The sequence below is a fragment of the Equus quagga genome, chromosome 1 (genome assembly GCF_021613505.1).
Source record: "Equus quagga isolate Etosha38 chromosome 1, UCLA_HA_Equagga_1.0, whole genome shotgun sequence".
Classification (NCBI taxonomy): domain Eukaryota; kingdom Metazoa; phylum Chordata; class Mammalia; order Perissodactyla; family Equidae; genus Equus; species Equus quagga.
Window position 1 is genome coordinate 117,952,732 of NC_060267.1, and position 25,884 is coordinate 117,978,615.

General features: G+C 40.5%; 1 protein-coding gene across 13 annotated transcripts in view; it reads left to right on the top strand.

The window, feature by feature from the left end:
* The window catches only part of FOXP1 (forkhead box P1), a 574,868-nt gene that overhangs the window by 409,528 nt on the left and 139,456 nt on the right, over positions 1 to 25,884 (top strand). For all 13 annotated transcript variants that reach the window (XM_046667607.1, XM_046667598.1, XM_046667622.1 and 10 more), the window contains one exon: positions 16,600 to 16,701. In XM_046667607.1, coding sequence (XP_046523563.1) covers positions 16,600 to 16,701 — 102 coding nt within the window. The remainder of the gene's footprint in view (positions 1 to 16,599; positions 16,702 to 25,884) is intronic.

The window sequence follows — 25,884 nt, forward strand, 5'->3', positions numbered from 1 at the left end:
CTAACTCCTTGTTAATTCACTCTTGCTTTCAAACGTGTCTTCGGATTCTATCAGCTAAGTAAGCAGCCGAGTGTCGCCAGGACAGTTTTACAGGCTTGAGCGTAGATTGGAGCCTCTCTCTGCTTATTTGTGACATTGTTTTGTGTTGCCTTCTTTTTTTCCCTGTTATCGCAAGTAGTGCGAGGGTGCTAGGATGGTGCCTTTGTCATTCTGCGGCTGCAGAATTTTCCTCTGATGTTTGCATCATGACACCGTCATCATTTGTGCATCGGTCTTGATAATATTTGTACCAATTTCATGCCAATAAAAGTCAGACTGCTGAAACAAGCACGGTCATTATCTCATTCTTATGACCATTGTTTAAACGGAGTGGGCTGCGAGAGGAAAGAGAAAGCCCGCCTCACCCTCCGCGATGGTTGTTAACTTTGATGTTGGAGGGGTCTTTTCAAAAATCTCGTTGTGGATAATTAGTATGGCCGGGAAAGCCCTCGGACCGGGGCTGCTGCGGTGTCGAAGAGCGACGTGATCGCGCTCTCCGTCCTTTCTGTTGAAATGAGTTTTTAAACACATGGTTTGACATTTTTTAAAAGGGTCCCACCTTTTCCTGTCTGATGTTGTCGTCCCTCTTGCCTCCCTCCCCTCCCTGTGCCCCCCCACCCCCAACTCTGACCCCCAACTTTAATGTAATTGGTAAGCCAGGTGCTAATTTTTTTTTTTAACTGTGTACTGGTCAGGGAATAGACAGGAAATAGAAAATTAGCTCTTTTGATCTTAAGGGAATTGTTATTACTCTGAACCTTGTTTGCTAGTCCCCAGACGAAATATCCTTATATTTCAGTGTCTGAAACAGCATCTCTTAGCATAGAGAAAGAAATATGCTCTGTAGTTGTCCAAACCTCTAATGGAAGAAACATTTAAATAAATAAAATAGATAAGCGTGTGTATGCGTGTCTTGCTATGGCTTTGCTGGCTTGTTAAAGGTTCAGAAGTTGTTCTACTTTGCAAGAAAAAAAATTAGGTTTGTGACTGCCTTAAGGACAATTTGTTTAACAGTAGGAGTAATTGCAGGGAAAATGGAAAGACTGACTGAGGTATTTACTCAGATGTTAGTGTAGGTGTGGGGGCCGAAAACTCAGTGTGGGAACAGTGGGCTGCTTTTCTTGGTATCTCAGTCTATTTGATGACCATCAAATTTCCCAGCTCACTGGTTTTGTTTTTTCTGGATGGCATGTTTGATTATTTATCAGAAGGGGAAGGGAGTAGCTGAAGCAAATAAACATGTGACCAAGTTCTGTTTTGTTTTCCACTCAGAAAGCCATGCCCTTTAGCAGATATACAGAAAATAATAAATGCATTGTTTTATGATAAAAGGAAATTATATGTGTCATTTTTTTTTTAAAGGCAAGTGACTTAACCCTTAAGACTCAGGAGTCTTTTTGCTTCCTGAGAATTTGCCAGGCTTTCTTACTGAGAATTAATCTATGGCGGCGTATGGTTTTATGATACAGGGTGTCCCAGGACGAGTAGTTTAGTAATCTGGCTATTCTAGATGCTTTGCTTAGTTATGCCTGCCTCAATAGCTCTGCTTTTATGAAGGGGGGGGGGGGGGTGTTTGTTTTAAACAGTGATGCCATTAGACAAATCAGGAGTGGCTCTCACAGTTTTCTTGAAGGCTGTTTTCTGACTTTAGATCTAAAGATGAACAGCTCAGTTAAAGGAAAATATACCAGAATGTCTGTGACCAGTACACAGCAAAATTTATTAGAGGCCAACTTTTGCTCCTCTCTTTAAAGACGTCAGGCAGGTGCTATAATGCCAAGAGTCGACTTGTATATCTATGTCCCTCAAAAATACTTTCCCGTCCTGTGTGTGTGTGTGTATATATATATATATATATATATATATATATAAAATGTATATGTAATACATCCCATAAATATGTAATGTATATAATGATCTTCAGAGCTGTTGTTCAGACACCTAGGGAAAGGCTCAAATCTACATTAAATGTAGATTTAAAAACAAGCAAACGAAAATTTAATTATTTTTATTTTAGTTCTCAGGTGGGATTTGCGTGGCTTTGTGTAGACATTCTTTACACACAGGCATGCACCGCCATAAGTGCACACACGGGCACGTTTTTAAATAAGTGCAGCCTGATTTTCTCCAGGGACTTCCTCATTTATATGCCTCTTGAAAAAATGATGGGAATGATCCTAGCACAGTGCCTGGCCCAGTCGTCGCAAGCCCTATAAATCAGAGCTGAAAATCTGCTCAGTTGCCTATACCGTTTTGGAATGTGAATTGGAAATATGCACACAGAGGGATTCCCTCTTCATTGACTATATAAGGGCACAGTGCAGCCGATGCTCAGACGGGGCAGCCTTCGCCAGTATTGCCCTGGATGCATGGAACTGGGAGCTAGAACGAGGGGAGCACAAGCCTCTCTGCCCCCTCTGTTGTCATCTCGGGTGACTCTCCAAAAGGCTGTTGGGTTGGACACTCATACTTTGTAGTTATACAGAGCCCTTTGTCTGTGGAAATCAAAGGGCCTGAGTAATGCTAACTCGTTAATACTCAGAACACCCTTGGGACATAGGTAGGCTGCAAAGATTATCCCACTTTTGAGGTGGGAAAATGTCCTGTTGTTAAAATCGTTTACAATTTCCGGGTGTGTCTGTACTTAATGGGCAGGCTAGACCTGGAAGGGGTATCATCTAGACGCCGTGAGAAGCATTTTTTCCTGTGACATCCTCAGCCCTGACCACAGGCAGCCTCATGAGAAAGTGTTTCACCATGAAGAAACTGGGCTGGAAAATACAGCTAGTGCGTGGTGTTGACGGTGGGACGGAGGAGTGAGGAGTAATCATGGTGAATTTTAATCTATTTAGGGTCAAAGTTAGGATGTATTTTTTTCAAGGCACAGCCTGTGCTGAAAATTTTGATTTTTGTTTTGTTTCACTTTAACTCAATAAGATGTTGGCAATTTAACTTCACAGAAATCGAGTTAGTTTGTTCTTTGCAAAGAAACAGACGCTGCTTATTGGCTATACAAAGTCAGTCAGAAGTTGCTGTGGAGTTGGGCACTTTGGGGGCAAAAGAATCGAAACATTCTGCTAACCCTAGATGTTACTATGTGATTCTTCAGTTCTGGTGTTTCTTGGGCCTCTTTCCTATGGTGTAAAAATGGCACAGTTTACAAATCAGTCATGTGCCATTTTCAGTTTTAAGTCTTTTGTTGAAAGCTTTTCCAGAAATCTCTAGAGTAGGGTGGTAATAGTTAGGTTGTTTGGTTCCCGATACTGTTTATTTGTTGGAACTTGAATATACAAATTAGATTTGAAAAATCTGTATTCAACATGTGTTTTTAATTTTAAAAAGTAATTTTCAAAAGACCATAAATAATATGATTCCAGTTTTGCTTAAGAAAAGTAGTTTTCTTAAGCATACCCCTCAAATGTTGACAATGTGTCATATGTAGGTGATGTTCTTACGCTTCACTTTTTATTTTCCTAATTCATTGATGCATTTTTAGTATCTTCTGCCATGAGCTTATTACTTTCATAATCAGTAGTCATTTATAAAGCAATGTTTAAAATCACTTAAGTAGCACTTATTGGATGTCAAGCCCTAGTCTATGCACTTTATATGTATTAATTATGATGTGGGAACTGTTATTTCCTCCCATTCTTACATCTAGAGAAACCAAAGCACAGAGAGGTTAAGTAACTTGGTCAAGGTCACACAGCTAGCAAGTGGTAGAGCTGGAGTTCACATCCAGGCAGGGTGACTGGTAGACACTTAACCACCATGTATACTACTTCTGTAGAAATATGTTAGTATATTTTAAAGCAAACTTCTGTTTCTTTGGAATTGCTGTGATTCTACCAAGGTCAGTAATTCCCCCAAATTCCCAGAGGATTCTTATTACTTCATGGCTGGAGACTCAAGTTCCACCTTATGCTAAACTGTGGTTACTGGAAGTTCCAAAGATCATTGTCATTCTGTGAGCACAACTCTGTGAACACAGCTGTCCATCTGATGAACACAGTTTTGTTTTTAATCTCCTTTTTAAGAAAATGTTCTAATTCCTTGGCTAGAGCAATCGAATGTCTTTTTCTTTGGCTGTATTCTTTATCTGTAGTATATACATTTATTTATATTTACATAAAGGATAAAATCTTCAAAAAGTTCACTACAAAGTTACCTTTGATTGTGGATTGGATTAACTGAATATTTTTCTCTCAATGTTTCTGAATTTTCCTTTAAAGTTCTGTCATGTCAAGCAAGTAGTTCTAGTTCCACGTAAATGGAAGAATTCCAAATCTGTGGGTTTGTGGATGAGCGGCCATTTTTGATTGTGTCATTCCTGAAGTACAAGAGAAGGGCTTCTCAGCCAGACTGTGCGACCTTTGGCATAGTATGTTAACTTCCCATTTATGTAAAGCAATTTAGAACCGAGCCAGATACGCAGTTGGCATTCGGTAAGTGTTAGCTATCATTCTCATCATCTTCATCAGCAGCATCAGCATCAGTATCATCATCGCCCCCTACCTACCTATGTGGACTCTAGGCAACCATTCCTGTTTTATTGTTCTAATAGTCAAAGCAAGGCATTGGTTAGGGTTTGGAAGAACCATATTTTGCTCACTTGCCTTTGCCAGTAGAAGCAGCCAAGAGTCTCACCTGCAAGTCATCTGTGTGACCACAGGTAAATCACATAACCTCACTTGTCCTCGGTTTGCTTTTTGTGCAAGCAACGCCGTCTGCCTTAGATTCCTTTGGGCTAAACAGAGGATGTGTGATTTTCTCAGTGTCTCTATAAAGAGGACAGGTAATGGTTTGAGATCACTGGGAAACAGAAATCTTTCCTTCCCACAAAATGGGAATTTTCTTATGTGTGAGGCAATGTATTGTAGTAATAGTTTCATTTTATAAGTAATTATCATGTACAGTTACTGTGCTAAGGACTTGCCATGTATATCTCACATAATCCTTATAAGTTAACCTCTCTGTTCCTTTGTTTCTGTATCTCTTAACTGGGTATAATAATACCTCAAAGCATTTTGAAAATTAAATGAGGGTAGTATGTACTGTTTAGTACTTGTCTGGCAATAAACGCTCAAAAAATTGCAACTTTCATTATTGTCTTCCTCATCTCCACTGACCAGGGGCCAGAGCAGTTTAAAAAATACAGTTATTTGGAAATACAAATCAGAATAATGAGATATCACCTCATGCCTGTTAGAATGGCTGTTAGGGAAAAAGGCAAGAAGTAGCAAGTGCTGGCGAAAATGTGGAGAAAAGGGAACCCTGGTGCACTTTTGGTGGGAATGTAAAATGGAAAAGAGTATGGAGCTTCCTTAAAAAACTAAAAATAGAGTTACCATATGATCCAGCAGCTCCACTTCGGGGTATATATCCAAAGGAAATGAAATTACCATCTCAAAGAGATAGCTGCTCCCCCACGTTCATTGCAGCATCATTTACAACAGCCAAGACATGGAAACCTCCTACATGTCCATCAATGGATGAGTGGATAAAGAAAATGTGGTATATATTTGCAATGGAATATTATTCAACCATAAAAAAGAAGGAGATCTTGCCACGTGGGACAACATAGGTGGACCTTGGGGGCATTATGCTAAGTGAAATATGTCAAACAGAGAAAAATAAATACTGTATGATCTCACTTATATGTGGAATCTAAAATAATCAAACTCATAGAAACAGAACAGATTGATGGTTGCCAGAGATGGGGGCAATGGAGGGGGATGGATGAAGGTTGTCAAAAGCTACAAACTTTCAGTTATAAGATAAATAAATTCTAAGGATGGACTGAAGTCAGTAATACAGTGTCATATATTTGAAACTTGCTAAGAGAGTAGATCTTAAAACTCATCACAAGGAAAAAAAGAGCTATATGAGGTGATAGATGTCAACTAAACTTATTGTGATAATTATTTTAATATATATTTTGCAAATCATCATGTTGTACAACTATAACTATTACGATGTTATACGTTCATTATATCTCAAGATGGGGGGGAAGCAATCAAAGCAAATCTAAGAAAAAAAGAATACAGGGGCTTGGCTTGGTGGCACAGCGGTTAAGTTCTCACATTCCACTTCGGTGGCCCAGGGTTCACAGGTTTGGATCCCGGGTGTGGACCTACGCCCCGCTTGGCAAGCCATGCTGTGGCAGGCGTCCCACATATAAAGTAGAGGAAGATGGGCACAGATGTTAGCTCAGGGCCAGTCTTCCTTAGCAAAAAGAGGAAGGTTGGTGGTGGATGTTAGCTCAGGGCTAATCTTCCTCAAAAAAAAAAAAAAGAATACAGTTATTTATCATACCTCCCCCCCTGACAAAAAGCATGCAGTTACAGCCCAGTGTGAGAATCTGCAGTGGGTTGACAAAAACAGGGGCCAGAAATCCTGCTGGATCTGAAAGCCATGCCAGGTGGATGGAGAGGGGCATGTCTAACTTAGATGAAGGCAGAGCATAAGACACAGGTGTTCAGGTGCCAGAGCTCTGGCTGGACTGGGGTTAAATTGTGAGAAGAGATCTGTGCTCTCTTAGCTCAGCCTCTGCATTGTTTGCTTTATGAAAACTCCTTTGAAAAATTCCATCCTTGTCCCAGCTGAACCAAGGAGCTTGTCCCTGTTGGGGCTTGAAGAAGGCATGAAAATCAAGGGATGATGGTGACAGCATCGATGTCCCAAGAGAAGGTGGATGAACTCGAATAGGTAAAGAGGTGAAGCATAATGTGAGGGAGAGCAAAGATGGCTGGGCTTGTTCATTTCTTCCTGTCTGCCTGCCTGGGGTTTGCCATCACGGCGATAAAGACACAGGACACTACAGGGATGCAGAAGCAGCACTGGTCCCTTCGGTCTCGGGACATCAGGGAAGGCTGTTGCTTTGAAGAAATTGGGCTGTGAACAGAATTTTTAGGGAAAGGTAGAATTTATTTGTTTTATTTTAGAAAAATTTTATTTAACTTTTATTAATTTTTTTTAATTTTTAACGACTTTATTGAGATGTCCTTGACTTACAGAAATTGTAAATATTTAAGGTGTACAGCTTGATGTTTTTATATCTCTGTATTCATTGGGAAAAGATCACCACAATCAAGCTAACCTTAACCATCACCTTTACATAGTGACCCTTGTGTGTGTGTAGTGTGAAGATGTAATTTGAGATGTGTCTTCTCAGAAAACTTCAAGCGTGTGCAGTCCAGTGTTAAGTATAGTCACTGTGCTGTACATTAGACCTGCAGAACTCATTCATCCCACACAGCTGAACTTCTGCGCCCTTTGACCAACATCTCACCATTTCCCCACCCCGAGCCCCTGGCAACCACCATTCTGCTCTCTACTTCTATGAGTTGGACTTTAAACAAGTCCAACATATATAAGTGAGTGCATGCAGTGTTTGTCTGGGAAAGGTAGAATTTAAATGGAGAAGATACTTGCATGCCCTCTAAATATAGGCAGAGAACAGGGTGAGCAGAACCGCAGATCAGGCCATAGCTCCAAGAGTCCTGGGAATGGAAAGATCTGGTTGAGAAAGGCAAGTCTTGAGTGTGGGGAAAAGAGGCAGATAAAGTTAGAAGGTGCGAAACCATGAAAACGCCTTTCCCTTCATCCTAAACACAGAGGGACCCACATCGATTCATGCTTTGTTGGCTCTGCAGGACTGCGTATCCATTTGCCAGAATTACCGGCGGCCATATTTGGTCTAATCAGTGACCTTGGAAGAATGTGAGTGTCAAGTTCTCATGAGACAATGTTTGTTTGTTTTTGGTTTTCCATCCTAACCACTTGCTAAACTTGTGACCTTGGGCAAGTCACCCACCCTCACAATCTCTTAATTTTTCAACACTTTAAATCCGTAATCATCAACCCTTCCCCATCAACCTTTCCCCTTAGAAATGTTGGGAACAAGAAATAAAATAGTAAGTGTAAAGCAAGTAACTGGCATAGTGGCTGGCACGTAGTAAACAATTGAATACATTGTTTTTATTTTAGTGTCCTAAATGCAGAGAGTTATTATCTTACATTTGCCCCTGTGTTTCTAGATGTTTTTCATTTCTTATTTTGGTATACAGGCGTAATCTTTGCTGTTTGCAGTGACTGCTTTGAGAAGTGCGAATTATTGGAGAGTGTTAGAATTTTTCTCCTCTATCCTGGCATCTCTGTGGCCAAGAGTCAACAGTTCCACGTTTCAAATTATTACACTTGTTTGGACTTTCCCCCCTTCCCATTGCTATTTCTTTCTTTTGTCTTTTACCTGTGCTGGAATGTGGTCCCTGAAATGCTTTTCACTCTTGCTTTTTTGCCCAAAATTCAGCTAAAGGGAGGAAGTATTTTGTGAAGCAAAGCGTTCATAGGTGCTCGCTGCCTTGTGGGGGATCCCGAGCAGGTGTGACTTACGTGACAAGAAGAAAAGGAATCCAACACCATCACTGTGTGAGCAGAAACTAGGTTCAGTGTCACTCGTAAAATCACAGAACATTCTCCTTTATTTTGAGTGTGGTTCTAGCCAGATTCTTCTGCAGCCTTCAAAATTAGCAAGTCTCATTCCAAGGTATGACAAGATACGAATCTGGATTGTTCATAATGAGAGTTGCTGGGCTGCACCCTCATAAAAGGCAATTGGAGAAAACAGCAGGTTAATACAGTGAGTTCATGCAGCCCTTTGATCCATTTATCTTTGCCCGTAACCTCCATATCTTCCACTTTGGGAACTTGGAGAAGGACTGGGCCAATTTATTTATTTTTGGACATAATCTGATCCTTCCTCACGAAGGGGAAACGGGTTTATTGCAGCGTCCAACTTAACATTCTAGACATTTTCCAATAAACTTGACTTCTCATTTACTTCCTCGCAATGCGCGCGTTGCCTGCAGTCTTAGCACCCCAGGCTGTGGTCTTGTCAACTCTCATGAACTAGACAGGCTCCGCCTTGGGCAGTGTTTGAATGGAATCCCTCCAAAGGCAACTCCGGTGCCAGAGACTTGGCGGTGGTGATTCAGCGTCTGGCACTGGCTCCAGCACAGACCAGCCAACCGGGGCCCAACAGGGTGGTTATAGGGCCCTAGGTTAATTGGTATATGAAGTAGGAGTATGATGGGAGGGTTTTTTCCCTCTTATAGGAGACTTCAAACAGACTTCCTGACTGTTTGTAGCCATTAAACTTTTGCAAGAGGATCATAGATATCCTTTTTCTTTTTGTCTCATGAAAATTCCTAACCTTTACCCTCCTTGGCAGGAAGTATCCTCTACGTGGATACTTAAATCAAAAATGTTATTCATAACTGCAAGAGAATATAGAGTTTTCTGACCCCCTTCTGCATCCTAGGTCTCCTTTGCGGGTGGGACCTTTAGCAGAATGCCTCCTCTTGTCTAGAACCTTCTGCTATTTCTGTGTCTGTGTCGCCTGTAGTTGCTGCCTGGGATGGCGTTTGAGCCCCACAGCGCTAACGCTGGTGAATCATGGCATGGCACAAGAGCGCAGTTGCACATTTCTGTTCCATTTCATCCCAGTTTTTCTAAAAAAAAAAAAAAACTGCTTGTCATCTTTTCTCCTAAGAAAATACACTGTGATTGCTGACATTAAAAAAAGCATACACACACAACTCCCAACCTATCTGTGCTCATGTCGTTGTATTATCTGTTAAATTTTAAAGTAAAACTAAAATGAAGAATATGATTATTAAGCATCATAGTAGTGATAACCACCCTATGTGTGGCTCAGTGGCTTAGAGAACATAAAGCATATCAGTAAGGATTTGCAAAACCTGGCATTGAAAGTACGTCTAGAAGGTGGAAGTTCAGGCTGATGTAGAATGCTAAAGAAATCGCAGTGGTCCAGGCAGTGGAGGGATGCTGTCTTGTGGCCTCCTCTCTCCCCAGCCCTTCACATGGGGATGGCACTGCCCATGGGTGTATATCCTTCTGCAGTTAGGACAGTGATGATAGGCATCTTTGACTTTTCCGTTTCCTGTCCCTTTTGATTTTAACCCGAACACATGTTGGAGTGCTGTAGGAGTAGAGTTGTCTTTGTTCCAGTTTTCTGCCATGTCTTTCTAGAAATTATCTCATAAACTCACTTGCAAAGACTGTAGAACATTTGAGAAATCCATGCCCTCTCTAAATATCAGCTGTTGTGGAGTGGGCGCAAAGCATAGGGTGCTTTCTCCAGCTGTTAGAACTCTGAAGATGAGTGAGCCTACTTAGAATCTTTCCCATCTAGGTCACTGATTCAAATCCATATTCTACTTGATCTAAGGCTTTGCCGTCTGCCCCGCTTGCTTTTGGGGGTCAAGTCAAGTGAATGCTCAGAGCCCACTCGTTATCTTCAGTATCATAGGGTAGACCAAGCAGTGACTGGTGCAAAGAGACCGTTAAAGACCCTCCGATGGTTTTTTGATGGTTGTTAACCCCTATGTATTAAAATTTTAATGGGGAACGTGGGTTCTTTTTTGTTTTTTACTGAAGACATAAATAACATGACTTGATAATCTGCTACAGTGCTTTCTTTCTTTGTGTATCTAAGGTTTATACAACCACTAGCGTCAGAATCTTTCCGTGGGCATCCAATATTTTCTTTCTAGAATCCCTCTATGAGATTAGGTCACTTTCCCGTTCTCCTGTGATAACCAAGTGCTCCATTTGTGAATATCATAATTTTTTTCTTTTTGCATTCTTGTTGGAGAACTCACTGCCTTGGAATGTTGTTGGTTCTGTATGAATGCTCTAGTCCTATCAGCCACTGTCATTTCTTTTTTTAAGTGACCCACAAACCTTCTTTCCATCCTGCGCTGGAGTGATTACTGTGTCTAAAGCAAGGAGGTCATGGGGTTTCCCAGCGTACTCAGTCCTGGGTCTTGCTACAGAGCGATTGTCGGGTTGTTTTAAATGATGGGCCCTCATGTTAAGATGGTACTTAGTTGCAGGGGTTGCACCAAGATAGCAAATCAGTTTAGGGGGACAAAGGCCCTATAGAGGGACTCGAGGTATATGTTGAGGTTGAAAAATTAAGGGGAGAACATAACTTCTTTCCTACTAAGCTTCCCAGGCTGCTTTTTATTGCTCACTTATCCTCCCACCCCCCATGCACAGTGCCTGTTGACTAGCCTGTGAAATTATCTGAGAAACAGGTTTGATCTTGAGGGGTGGGGAGAGTGTAGGAAAAGAAATTAGAGGAAGGATGGCTGACTCAGAGCAGCCTTTGAAGCTGGAAGTGGGACAACTTCTCAGGGCGACAGGAAATAACCAGCTCTTCTCAACTGGCCAATAGCACATGCTGTCTTCATTCTGAGGGTGTTTGGGCCCTCACACCCAACTGAGGAGATTCACTCTGAACTGCTATGAATTATCTGTGGGAAGAAACACATATTCGAAGTTTGCAACTAGTTTTAAATAGTTTCAGATAGAGGAGCACATGAATATATTGTTTTCATGTCCCAGTTCCTTTTCAGAAAATCAAAAGTGAGTTTGAGCTTTAAGAACAGCTAATTAGTGATGTCCTTTCATCTTAGCTAAATTCTAAAATTATTTTCGGAAACTGATTGCAAGCTTTGTTTATATAAAATTATGTCCAGGGGAATCTCAGAATACACATAGCAACCTAAGTCATGGGTTGGCAAACTTTTCCTGTAAAGGGCCAGATAGGAAATACTTTAGACTTTATGGGCCATACGGTCTCTGTCACAAGTACTTAACTCTACTTTGTGGCACAAAAGCAGCCAGAGACATTACGTAAGCAAATGAGCATGACTGTATTCCAATCAGACTTTACTTGTGGACAATGAAATTTGAATTCCATATAATTTCCATATGCTGCAAAATAATCTTCTTTTTATCATTTTCCCAACTATTTAAATAAATAAAAACCATTCTTATCTCATGGGCTGAACGAAAATAGTGATGGGCTAGATTTGGTCCATGGGCTATAGTTTGCCAACCTGTGTCATATTTTTTTGAAGACCTCCATGCATCAGTGCTAATCTCAGGCCTCATCACCAGGTATGTTACATAAAAAATTATATGAAGGTTTTTCTCCTTCTACTGGCTTGCTTTATGTGTATGTATGCATGTTTACTCAAACCATATTTTATGTAAACTTATTGATGTTTCTTAAAATATGGTAAACATGTTTTTGAACATCGGCTACCTTGATAAACATGCTAAACATAGGAATACCTAGCCCCCTAAAATATAAGCACCTGCTATGAACTTGAGATGTAAATAGCTCAAAAGTTGTAAACATGCTTATGTAAAACATAATTTGTAAATAACAGATGGTACTTATTTACTAGGAATGTGAAAGCACTGATGAGAATGAAGTAATCTTGAACCAATAGAATGGAAGGTATGTCAAAAATGTCCAGGTCCCCAGTTAGCACAAAAGCATGGCCTGCCAAACTAGCAAGCACGTAGTAATCTCCCTGACTGCTGACCATAAGGCGACTCCAATCCTTGTGCAGCTCGGGCATAGATGGCAGCCCAGGCAGAGAGGGAGGCTAGCCAGTCCACAGACAGAGGCAGTGTGTACGTGCCTCCCCCCACTTTCCCCTGTGAGCTCACAGAGACATTTGTGTTAGCTTGTTGAAGGAAAATAAATGTGAGTGTGTGCAACTGGGCTCTCAGTGCCTCGTCTTATCAGTCACCTCCACTGTGTGACATCCTTGAACTGTGTCTTTACTGTAACCTGAGCCTAGCACTCAAATATAGCACCAAGTTATCCAGTGCCAGGCAATTGTCACATCTGTTATAAAGGAAGTGTTGACTCAACCCAGCCGGGAATCGCCACCAAGAGTAAAAGGTCTCCAGAGATGGGATGGGACCTTTAAGTTATTTACATTAGCAGTTGGTCTGGAACTTGAGTCAGGGTTGATCCTTGCTTCTTAAAAGAGAATTTCTTTCATTTATTCATATCCTTTCTCCCTCTGTGCTACTAACCTTCTCTCTCTCTCATAAACAGACAATCACAATGTCCACACAACTTATTCCATTTCCAAAGGATCTAATTTTGCCTTCAGACAGGATATCTTAAGGGACCTTTCTCCAGTTGTGATTGAGATACTGTTATGAAATTAAGAAAAGTCCATCCTCACTCCTTAGTAGCATTAGAACAGATCTCTGAGGTTTGGGCAGTGGAACCTGAGATGAAAGACATGAATGAAGCTCGTTCTGATGCCTGTAACAGGAAAAGATTTGCCTGTCAAGTGAGCATGTGGGGGAAACACAATGGCCAGGTCTCTCGTGCACTTTCCATAGGGATTCCCATCAGTCATTCCAGATTTTCCCCTGACCAAAAGGAACATGACAATGAGCGTTTTTGACTTTCTGTAAATGGTAGATACCAAAGATTTGCCTTATAATGCTCCAGTACATAGTCTTGTAGACTAAGGATTGATTTCTCTTCTTTTTCAACGCCAATTTAAAATATAGATTACGTTGATTTATTTATCATGGAAATCAGAAAAGCAAACATCCTTTAGTGGCTGATTTCACAGCACTTTATAAGTTCTAATAAGTTATGTCTTATAACTCTTGCTGAGACCTACATTGACTTGGAGAGGGAGGGTGTAGTTCTTTGCTCCAGCTTTGCTCCTGTGCAATGGGAAGGCCAGAGTTCTAGTGAAATAACTCATATCAAGATGGATAATTCTTTGCACTAGTGTTGCCTCTCCGTCCCAAACATTTGAAGTTATTTTTCCTGTTTGCATTCATTCTGAGGGTGAAATTTGGAATGCAATATGCACATCTTCGTTTTGTGTTCTCCCTTCAATAATTTGACTAAAATTTCCCCTTGTGTTCATATAAAGTCCTAAACCTGTTGTGCCTGTGCTTCTGTCTCTGATCTTCTTCTGTGGTGGGGCTCTGGAGCAAATGCTCTGAGGCAGCTGGAGTTCGTTATGTGACTATGTAAGTTCATGTCCCCCGTGTTGGGTCTGAGAAAGATGTTACACACATATATTACTTTCTTTTTTTCAAATGAGCAAAATAATTACAAGGATTCTAGTAGCTAATTTTGAAGTGTATAATCATTGTATAGAGCCAGCTCAGGAAACATTTGTCAAAAACTTGGGTTTGAGTCCTAGACTTTCTTTTGCTCAAGTACCTTTAGGAGAACATGCTCATATGAGAATAGTTTTGTGTGTGTGTACATTTTCAAAAAAACACTTATCTCTTTTGCTGAAATGAGGAATCAACTATATAGATTCTCTGAGACTTGGTTATTTAAAAATTGAGTACTTGTTCTCCAAATATTTGGTGAAACATAGTAAGTGACTTTAACAAAGATTTGTGACTATATGGAGTTGTTGTTACTTTGTTTTTCTTTGCTTGCTCTCTTTTAGTGTGAAATGTATGCAACCTTTCTCCTCTTTCCACCCTCTCTTTCAGGGCACTATCTTCTCAGTGTCATCCACAGTTCCTCTGTCAACCAGCAGCCAGACGTTTCTTTGCTGATCAATGTATTACTCTGATGGTAGCATTTAAAATATGTAACAGTTCCTTTTCCTACATTAGATAGCCCTAAAACCTTCATGTGAAATAACTAAGGGAACATATATAGTAGGAGGAGAGGGTTTTGCTCCTGCAGGCACCTTGCAAAGAGGACTATTTTTCTTGTATGATATAAATGAAATCTTCACTCTGCCCACTTTTCCACCTACGCATGTACTGAGCGTCTCCAAGGAGACAAGGAAAGCCGGAGTCCACTGATGGTGAATCCTCCTCGGAGACAGCAGGCTGGAGTCTCAGGCAACTCTCCCAGGCGCCTTGGCTTCCAGATGCCCCTCTCAGACAGCCTCTTTTCTCGAGGCTCTTCCAGGCAGGCTTTCTCGAACATATCTCTCCCTTCACAGACGAAATAGCCTGTGCTCTTACATCTGAAGGGCTGGTGGTGGTGAGTTCAGTAGGCAGAGGCCTCCCTGGGACCAGAGGGGTGGGTGCAGTTGGGAGGTGCGATAGGAGGGTTCCATCTTCCCCAAGATCTTTTCTTTGTCACTCATTTATTTATCTGTGCTTCTGTTTCATTGCTTCTCTTTGCGCCTCTTAGACACAAAGGCACCACTCAACCTTACGAAGTGTCTTAAAAATATTCTTCGTTACAATAGCCCAGTTATGAGCTTGGTTTAGTGAGATTGCCCTTTCAGAAGAAGTACTGCTCTTGCTGATTCAACATTTTTAGGTGTCTTGACCACTATCTTCCCTTTCCCCTGAGTTCACTGCCCAGGAACCCCCATGCCATCTACCTTTCCCTCACTCTACCGTGTCACTGTAACTTTTCTTGGAACTGTATACATTATTTTCTTATATAAATGAAGTCTCTCTCCTCTTTGCGGAACACACTACCATCGTCAGTCCGTTAGGCACACTTTCTAAGACTCTACTATCACATTCTCTCCATATGTTGACCACATCCGTATGTGCATCTTCTTTCAGGTACGAAGAATTAGTTACCTTGGAGAAATTGTTATTATTGATGTAATCCCCAGGAAATCTTATTTTATCTCTAAACTCTAAGCACATCATTGAATGAACATTCTTGACATCTCTTCCACGTGTGCATTCCTGATTCTCAGCTGAGCTGACTCAAATAGCCTCATGTGATTTTCTAGCACACTGTGTGCTAACTTCAGTTTTCTGTTGCTGATCCTGCTGCCCTCTTTGGAAAGGTGTGGCTAGCTGTTATTCCTGGTAAATTCTTTGACAGGAAATGTCCTCATGGGGGCTTACTGATGATACATTTTTTTTCAGTTTCATTTGAAGTTTTTAAAAAGGTGGGTCAGTCATATATTCTGCACTTTAGAGGCCTCTCCACTTTTTCTTTTCATTTATCTCCAATTCCTGTTACCTCTCCGATTTCTACCTTTAAATAAAAACCATTCCCTGTGATAATCTCAGAAGAGTAGTTTGTATTGGATATAGACGGTTTTGTTCACAGATATGTAGTGTACCCTTTAAGTTGACATAGAAGTCAAATTTGCTAAGTTTTTTTCTTGCATAGTCTGTTGAGGTCATCCTGGGTGTATCTTGTCTGTTTTGATCTTCCTCTTCAAATAACTGTATCCATGGTGTGGTCCATCACTTAGCTTTTCCCTTCTATTTCAACTCAGATGAAGTAAGAGTGTTATCTTCAACTTGAGTTCCCAAGTTGCCCCAAGAAGAATCGGGGAAGGATGAAGCTGCCTGTGAAAAGAACCCTTTATTTTCTCCTAAGTTTCTGTCTTTGCCCAGGTCCCTTTTGGTCTCTCTCTGCCATCCTTCCTCAAAGTCCCAATCCTTCATACTCCAAGTTGTATGTCAAATTTATGGTAGGAATAAAGGTCTGCTTAGATGGATTGCTGTGCCTGAGGAACTGTGGATGAAATTGGCTAAATCTAAGAAAATGTAAACAAATTCTGAAAAGTTTTCCAACTTAGACTGGTGGGAAGTTTTTTTTTTATTTTTTGCCACTTTATTTGCCTGGAAATGGAAAAGCCAGGATCCCATCCTAAAGTGTACTTCCTGGAATCCTTTTTATGAAGGAAGCCCTGAACCTGTGTACTAATGTGTACATTTTTCTTCCATCTTTCCTTCCAGGCACTTCAAGTGGCAAGACAGCTCCTTCTTCAGCAGCAACAGCAGCAGCAAGTTAGTGGATTAAAATCTCCCAAGAGGAATGACAAACAACCAGCCCTTCAGGTAACAATTCTTTGGGGAAAAAAATGGTATTATACGTTTGAGCATAGCTAATAAGCAATTCAGAAGTGGATTGTGTTGAGAATTGCAAAGTATGTAAGAAAATCTCCTGCAGAAGGGGCATTTTTAGTTTACCAGTAGAATATGACATTTTGGGAAAACTGTCTATTCAACCCAGAGTCTTGTTTTCAGGAAAAGAAAATCTGCTAATCAGTCAATGTAGTAGGAGGGTGAGGAGTTGCAGGTATGGGTTGCTTAAGAGGAAGCATAGTTACCAATGAGAAAAAGTTCGTAGTACTCAGATATGTCACCTCATTCTCTCACGGTGGTTCTAGAAATGGGATCCCCCACACACTTTTCTTTAGTGCAGGTTTGCAACTGGGGGAGATGGGCAATGTCCGGAGACATTTTTGGTTGTTGAAACTTGTGGGGTATGGGGCTACTGACTGTCTAGTAGGTAGAAGCCAGGGATGTTGCTAAACATCCTACATTGCACAGGAAAGTCCCCCACAACACAGAATTATTCAGTCAATAGCATCAAGAACTGTTAAGGGAACTGAAGAGGATATTGTATTTTTCATATACCTAGTAATGAATGTAATACTCTGTTCTTCAGTGGAAGTTTTCAGTATACTTCTGAATCATTAATAAAAAATGACAAGCAATTTTTATGTAAAGATGCCGAAAAGATTGTTTTAGCAACTTCTCATTTCAAGCACATTGAGGACAGGGGTTAACAGAGTAGAAGAAGGAGTGAGTTCATAAAAATCTAATTTGCATTTTCAACTCAGAGTAGAAAATTGTAATAGAAATTTCAAAGAAACTTGACTCAAGGTATGCACGCTCACATCCAAGGCAGGGCACTTGCAGGTAGTGGGTGGCTCAACTGCCTTCATCGCTCAGCCACTTTTATAGTGGGCGTCCCCTAAATGGGAGGCTAAGATGAGTTTCTCACATTGGATATTTGGGGACAGGATCTATGAACAGTAACTGACTGGTAGAACTTGGTGCCAATTAATATGATCCCCTGGTTAACCCAACTTCTGGCTGTGTTGACTTTTCCCAGATCAGGGTGAACCAGTACCAGTTCCCAGATTATCCTGCGAAGATCAAACTGATCTTGCTCAACAAGTTCTAGTTCTTCTGCATTTACTTGGGAAATTGTCACTGTCTAGGGAAAGTTCAGCGCTGTAGTAACACTTTATTGGAACAGTTGAATGACAATGTGCATGGTTTACTAACACTTCCAAAAACGGTTCTTTGGTAAACCATCACCAATCCGTATGCCTTTTAATATGTGTGAATGCTGGGGACATTTTTAATGAGGTACAGTGCCATTGAGGTCCCATGTCAGGTGCTATAAGAAGTGCTTTGTTGTGCAGATGTCTTAAGAACAGCTCTGGAGGATGAAATATGACTGTGTTGACCTTTCAGCTGTGAGCTTATTTGTCAGGATTCAAATAAGTTGAAAGGATCAAACTGAACAGTTTCCGTAGTCAGACTGGGAATTCTGTTTCAGAGGTCAGCAACGGAGGCCACATTGCAGATTCCAGAACATAGCCAATTGTTGGTACATATTAAAGTACTGGGGCATCTCCTGCAGACAGAGACACAATTAAAATTCTAATTTATTAATGTATACAGGGAGCTAGCCCAGCCTGTCACTCAGTGATTCAAATGACTGTCCATTCTTTTTGCCTCCCTCTTGGAGCTCTCACAGCCTTAAAAATACTCTGAGTCCTCTTGAATTTATCAGACCCCACGTGCGTTGGGAAAATGACAATATATTATTGGTGGCGGGGGGATCTTACACATAGGAGAGCTTTGGTGAGAGATAATAAAGAGAAAAGTATACACAGACACACTCGATCTGATGCACTGCTCTTCATTATTGAATATCATTTGTAATTTTTTATACTAGACTTATTTCCTTCATACTTGCTTTTTTAAAACATATGGCATTTTTAGGTAACTTCTTTTCCAAGATGAATGAAGTTCCTTTAGGGCTAAATATATGAAGTAAAGTTTCAGGGGATTTCCTTTCGAGGACTCTTTTTCTTCTTGCTTGTTGTAAGGCTTTTAGCCACCAGAAGAGTATGATACAGAGAGCTTCATTTTTCTTGGCAAGGACAGTGTCGAAGCCAATCTAACACATTCTGCTGAGCACTTCAGTCTGTATAAAAAGTGTGGGACGAGGGGCCATCTTGAATGCTGGTTTTGCTAAGAAGTTGTTTTGAGTGCCTTCCTACCCGCTCAGTGGGAGAGTTGACAAGCAGAGAATTTAGACCAGCTTTAAGAGTTGACTGAGGGGATAAAAGAGTTGGTTGACTGGTGTGTATGTGTGTGCACACACACACACGTGTGCGTCATAGAGTCTATCTCCTCAGCTGCCTGGTAGAGTCATGCAAATCCACTAAGCTTTATTAGGTTGAGGGGCCTTCCACAAACAGAGGGGAGAAATTACTAACCTAGGCCAATGGTCTATTACCTCGTTATAAAAATACGTATATAGACTTGGTGATTCACAGAAAGAATGACCTTCACATTTAAATATATCTTGCCGTGCCATGTCCTTGCTGGGGCATCTCAGCCAGAGTGGCTCTGAAATGAAAGGGAAATCCTATAACAAATCTTAACGGTGTTCATCTCTGATCTTCTTACCCTTCATAGCTACGCTGAGAGACCTATTTTAGCGAATTTCAGATCTTGCGCACAGAGGAAGGCTTGACAGGAAAGAAGGATTTGATCTGCTGATAGCTTGAGGAAAAAAAAGAAAGAAACCCAAATCCCCAAATATACTGTGACTCATATTTTAAGCATATCTCACACTTCCCTGCTTTCTGTTTGGCAGCGCTCTCCAGTTTCACAGGCTGATGATACAAACAAAAGAAAATGGAAAGTTAGAGGAGGCTATAAGTGGTTACTCGATAGAGATCACAAATGTAGTCAAACATCACCGATTTGGACTAATTTCAGGGAAATGAGAGTAAATAAGAGAGAAATGACGCTCTTCGCAGATACACATACTGAACTAGATACGAGCTGGCCGCATTCTTGGGTGACGTGGTTTATAATGAAGGCATGAACTGGGTATAGATAGTGCTTCTGAAGTTCTTGAAAAATAATCTACTCAGTAACCTACATAGCCCCTTATTTAGTCTATTAATTTGCTTTGCAAATTTTTTTATGAATGATACCAGTGAAAACTGAAAATTGGCCCCATTGTAAATGCAGAATCAGAATGATGTGAATTAATTAAATCCAACTTGGTGAACGTTTCTGGAACAGCCACGACTTGCAGGGCATAAGGCTGATGCTCACAGAGACACAACTGTCGAGGATGCAGACCCTGCCTTCAGGATGCTTATGAGCTATAAAAGAATTAACAAGGTTTCGCTGCAAAAAGAAAATTATATGTGAATAAAAATAGTAGGCTTGCTTTTATAAATATTTATATACTTCTGAAGATGGCTCAAACAAGTGAAATAAATGCTTAGCGGTGCAGGTGTGCTCATAACCTCGAAAACGTGTAACTTTACTGGCTGCAGATTACTTTGTGAGTAGATGAGCAATTTTATTGATCGAATTTTGGAACTTTGACCACCGTTTCTGGGTAGTAATTCATTTTGGTTCTTTAAGCATTTTAGTTGTTGGCACAAGTACATAAACTGGAAGGAAATCAAATGACACATTTTCTCCTAAGAAAGTAAAAGTACATGTGTATTCTGGCAGCATTAAAGTTAGGAAAGAAAGTAAACCTTGTGTGTTGCCTACGGTGGAAAGCTGACCACAGTTTCAGGCCATCTATAAAGAATTTGAACTTGAAACCAGTGATCTGATAGTTTTTTCTCCCGCCTATCCCCTTCCTTCCAAGCGGGTATCGTGTGCCAGCCTCTCACCCAGAAGGCCGTTTCAGTGGAAGGAAGGATAGTGAAGTCCACTGGAAGGTCAGCCTGTTAGTCCAGTTGGACGCACAGGATTAGAATGAGGACTCCTGCTTTAAGTACAGGAGGTTAAAATACAAGATTCAGCAGGTGTTTTTTAGCATTTTTATTTGCAGTTATATAAAATGTGCTTTAGGCAGCATTTTTGCTTTACATTAATGCCACATATAATCTTAGTACCTCATATCATTTCCACGTTATTCACTGAGGAATAAATTGATAAGAGGAAACCTTTAAAGGAAACTACAGTTTTATGTTGTAGATAGTGAAATGGAATGGTTTTGAAATACTAACACTTAAAAACTATCCCTATGCGCTGAATTAATAAGGTGGATAATTCAGGAGAGAGAGGCAAATTATTTTTTTTTTAATGTCTGGAGTTAACATTGTCTAGAATTGTCATCCCTGGCATTAAATTGATAGGAAGTTTTGAAATTTTGGTACCTTTTTTAAATTTTTTGCTCAGGAAAATTAGTCCTGGGCTAACATCTGTGCCAGTCTTTCTCTGTTTTTTATGTGGGTCACCACCACAGCATGGCTGACGAGTGGTGTAGGTCCACACCCAGGATCTGAACCAGTGAACCCAGGCCACCAAAGCTGAGCATGCTGAATTTAACCACTAGACCACGGGGCCAGCCCCCCCAATTTGGGGTACCTTTTAAGATTTCATTGTTACCCCACAACTTTGGAGATCCAAAAACCCTAAAAAATAAGTCTTGATAAGCAAGAATAAAATAGAGATGATACTTTAAAAGTGGTTAAGTCTTTTCAATTACACAGACCATTAAAAATATGATAGAAACAGTGACCCTTCCTCTCGAAAAAAAAAAAAAAAAAAACGCACATGCACACAGAATTTTGCATCCAGTTATGGGGGTTTAATGAACCTCAAGAAGTCCATCTTGTTGCCCAGATTAAATAGTCTTGTTTTAAGAATTTTTTTGGTAAAATTATATATTTTATCCTTGCCTCCAACATTCTGATGTGAGTTGTAACATAATGAGTTAGCTCATTTGCGCTATTTGCACTTGAGCTGTGTATCGAGAGACGCTGTGCCCCGGTCTGCCCAGGACAGCCCCAGTCTGTGCCTGTTGACTTAGTGTATTTAATAAGAATTCTCACTCTTGAAAGTATCCCAGTTTGCACATTTAATTAGATGGTCACCATACTTCCATGCATCTAAGCATTATAATGCAAGTGTGGCGCAGATATTTTCAGAGTAAGCATGCCTTTGTCACCATATGCATGTGTGTCTGTGTGCAAAGATAGTTAACGTTTAGTAAGTGTTTGATGTGGAGCAGCTCCCTAGCTAGTCCGTGGTATAGGAACAGTTGGTAAACCATTCTATGGGTGAGGAAATGCGAAACTTAGAGAGGTTAAGTGACTTGCTACAGGACACACAGGCAGTGACGGCATCAGGATGGGAAGCCAGGTCTTTTAGGACCACAGACAACCAGTGTGCCATCAGGAAGTTCATTATTGCTTCTCCTTTGATGTGTATTTACTCAGCATCTCCTGAGTGCCATGTTTTCCATAAATAAGCAAATTATTATATTTTCTGTATCCTAAGCAAAAATAAAACCAAACCGACAAAAACCAATTCCACTCTAAATATCTAGATTTCAATTAAGAGGACTAAGATCTGCGTAATTATCCTAATTGTCGCCTTGTCTCTGTGTGTGTGTGTGTGTATGTGTTGTGTATGTCACAGCAGTGAGCAACAGCAAAGAAAAGTTATTTCTTATTCTCAAGTCTGAAGTGCTCTTGGGAGCTTCTGTGTGTCGGAACATGGAATAGTATGTTCTAATCATTGTTGGGGCTCAGAGGTGGGGAGGGACAGGGGAGAAAAAACATACTTGACTGGTCAAAAATGTGTAAATTGCTGACAAAATGACACATGTAATTAAGAGTGCTCCTACCATTTTACCTTGTGGTTTACACCTCCAGTGTTGAAAAAGAGAGCAACTCCCACCTCGCTAATTACCATTATCACTGAAATGCTAGGGTTGGAGTCATTAGTTCCATGTGCATTTAATTAGAGGAAGGCTGAAATTGGATTTAACTTATTACTTTTTCATGGATCACTTTCTTGTCATCACTTCAAATTGGATTGCAGCCCCAGGTAACTAATTATGAGAGCCACAGGATCAAGAGTGAAAAAAAAGGTAATTAGGAATAACACTGTTGGACCCTTGCTGGTCGTCCACTTGTGCTTTGGAAAAAGAAAAAAAAAGAGAGAGTCGTATTTTGTAGTATTACAGATTAGGGAGTTGGAGGCATGTACGGTTGCAGGGCATCATGGGAGTCTGTCACCACCCATGGCGCTTTCTGTGATATACAACTGAGTGGAAGATGTCGAATCGACGTGGTTCCACAATCAGCTCCTTAATACCGAGATTAAACTTGTAAAAGCAACAGATTGGTTGTAGGTATGAGGCATCTCAACAACTGTGTAGTCTGGGGACCTCACATATATGATTACAACAAAGCTGTCAAGATGCCTCTGAGCCAAAGCACAGAATATTTTAAGTACAGGGAGTTAGAATTTAATGAACGTATTAATGTTCCAGAAATATCATTCATATCTGACAGGAAGACATATCAGTCAGCACAACAGTAAGGTTTAGGGTTTATACATCGGGAATTTTTGTCAAAGTTTCCAGCAGACCGTAATATTCAGAGCATTCGCTTTGCTTTTGGTTCCTTCCTCACCCCGCCCCAATGTTGTGGATAGGCTTGCTGAGGTTCTGTTTCTCCTTCCGCCCCCATCGAAAATACTTTTAAAACAAATTATATTGTTTCCATGTGCAGAGCAGAATTCAGAACTGCAAGCAATCAATTTTATTGACATCGTCTGAAAAAATGTTGATGACAGTTCGAGGATGTGAAAGTATTGGATTTTTAAAGTCGCCAGTACTAAGTGCGGCAAAAAAAAATTTGAAATGTAATCTCATTACTCAAAAAAAGTCCTGTGAGTTAAACTCTCCTAAGAAGGGATCGTTCTTTGATAGACTGTGATAGCATGATGAGACGTCTTGCTATCGAGCCTGTTGGTTGCCTTGAAGGGAGAAAAAGCTTCCCAAAGAAGTGAATCACCAAGCAAAGATGGCTAGAATTTCCTTAAATTGTTTAAAATTGGTTTTAATGTTCTGTTAATGTAAGCAAATAATCATGATTCAGTCTTGGGTGACTTTCAAACCTGGGTAAGCGAGGCTTGCTCATTATTTTCCAGGGAGCATAGGGGTAGATAGACCATGCTATGCCCACCCGACAGAGACCACTGCATTCTTATTCCCAAAGTGGTAAAATACTCTTCCTGGAATCGTGAGTTCTTTTCCTGTGTGAACTTTCTAAGTAAAATCTCAAGAACCAAAAGAGTAATCATCAAGTCTAATGCAGAAAATTAGAGCTTTTTTTTTTTTTTTGAACATCTTAAGTTGATTTAGAATTTTTGTACACAATATTCGTCTGTGGTTGAAAGGGGGCACGCCGAGGTCAAGTGATGTAGTGTTTTCCATTTTTCCATATGAGTCTCACAGTGTGTGATAAAAGCAAACTCCTTTATTTTGTAAGTCTGCAGGAATTTCTGATGAAGTGCAGAGGTCACGTTCCCTGTCAATTTGAGTAGCCAGCATTTTTTAACTACTGTTTTTTCTTTCTTTTTGTGTGTCTTTTTTGCCCTGCCCCCCCCCCCCGCCATAAACCGTGGCACTTTTCTGACACATGCACAGTGAAGTCCTCCAATCTGAAACTCATTAGCACACAGCATTGGACCCTGTCCAGTGGTTAGAAAATTTCCTGAAGCCTAGAATAACAGCATTTGGTGTGAGCACCATGGACCAGAAGTGACAATGGGGGTAGTCGCGCTCCCCTGGCACCCTGCCCGGTCGGGAAAGCCAGCTGACCACGCAACACAGTGAGACAGAGGTCGCGCCTGTGGGATGGGCTCGAAAAGTTTGATCCTTAGAGAAATATGCTTCTGAAATCACAGGAAAATTTTTTTCCCCTGCACTTATTATTTCAATTAGGTTGGAGGTATTTATCAACATTAGCTGCAGGGATATGAAAGCAAACCATTAGAGAAATAGGAGGAAAACCAATTTCTAGAAGATAAGATTTTTCACTTCTGTGATTATTGAGTACTGCAGAACCTATGGATTTCATTCATTCATTCGTTCATTCAGACTTTATTCACTGAACCTCACTATGTCCAGGTAATGTGACCAAGATGAAACCATTGTCTTAACATTAGAAAAATTACTCAATTCACCATGAGTCAGGATAATTTAAGGCAAGTTTTTAAACAGGAAACTGATTCCCCAAAATATAATAGTAATAATATTAAATAACAAACACTTAAATTGTACTTTCTAGGAGCCAACTATTGTACAGCAACCATGTGGGGATAAATTCTATTATTCTTCTCATTTTACAGATGAGGAAAGTGGGGCATAGAGAAGTTAACTTACTCAGGGCCAAACAGCTGATAAGTGGCAGAGCTGGGATTCCAGCCCAAACAGTCCGGCTCAAGAATCTCTGCTCTCATCCCTTACATTCTGCTCCCTCTCCCCGAGCTACTGCCTGGGCCTAGCAAACAGGGACAGCGAAAGGAACAGAATCAGAGTTGCTGATGCCTAATGCTTGTCGCTAACCACTAGACCACACTGTCTCCTAATTTGGACATATGTTTTTGGGCATATTTGAAAAATAGTGCTTGTAATTGAAATATGCACTTTCTAAAGGGAAATGACGCTTGGGAAAGAGAAGAAAGACGGGTATTACTCAAAGCCTGCAGACAACTCTGCAAGTAATTGTCTAAAGGCAGCCGTTGAAATTGAGAAGCAGTTTGGAAAATGTACAGTTTGGGAAATTTGTGTACCGATGTAATTACGGTAGTTGTGAGTTGATGTCATGCCTAGTAACTGTTTTTGTATTGCTTGGGCCTTTGTTACTGAGCTGTGATATCATGAGCAAACTATTATAAACATAGCATGAATATAGCATGCTTGTGTAACAAAAGATCGGGAACTTTTATTAAGTTTGTTTTCCTTGTCATATTGTAAAAATTTATTATGTGTACTGTGTATATTAGAAACAGATTTGGGTAATTCTGTCTAAATGAAGTCATCCTGGCTATTTCCAGACTGTCTGTTTTTGGTTGTGAATAATTTTCATACATCAGATGGTTGTCATATTTAGTCGCTCTCAAAATTTTAAAGAGAACATATCCCATTTTGAACTT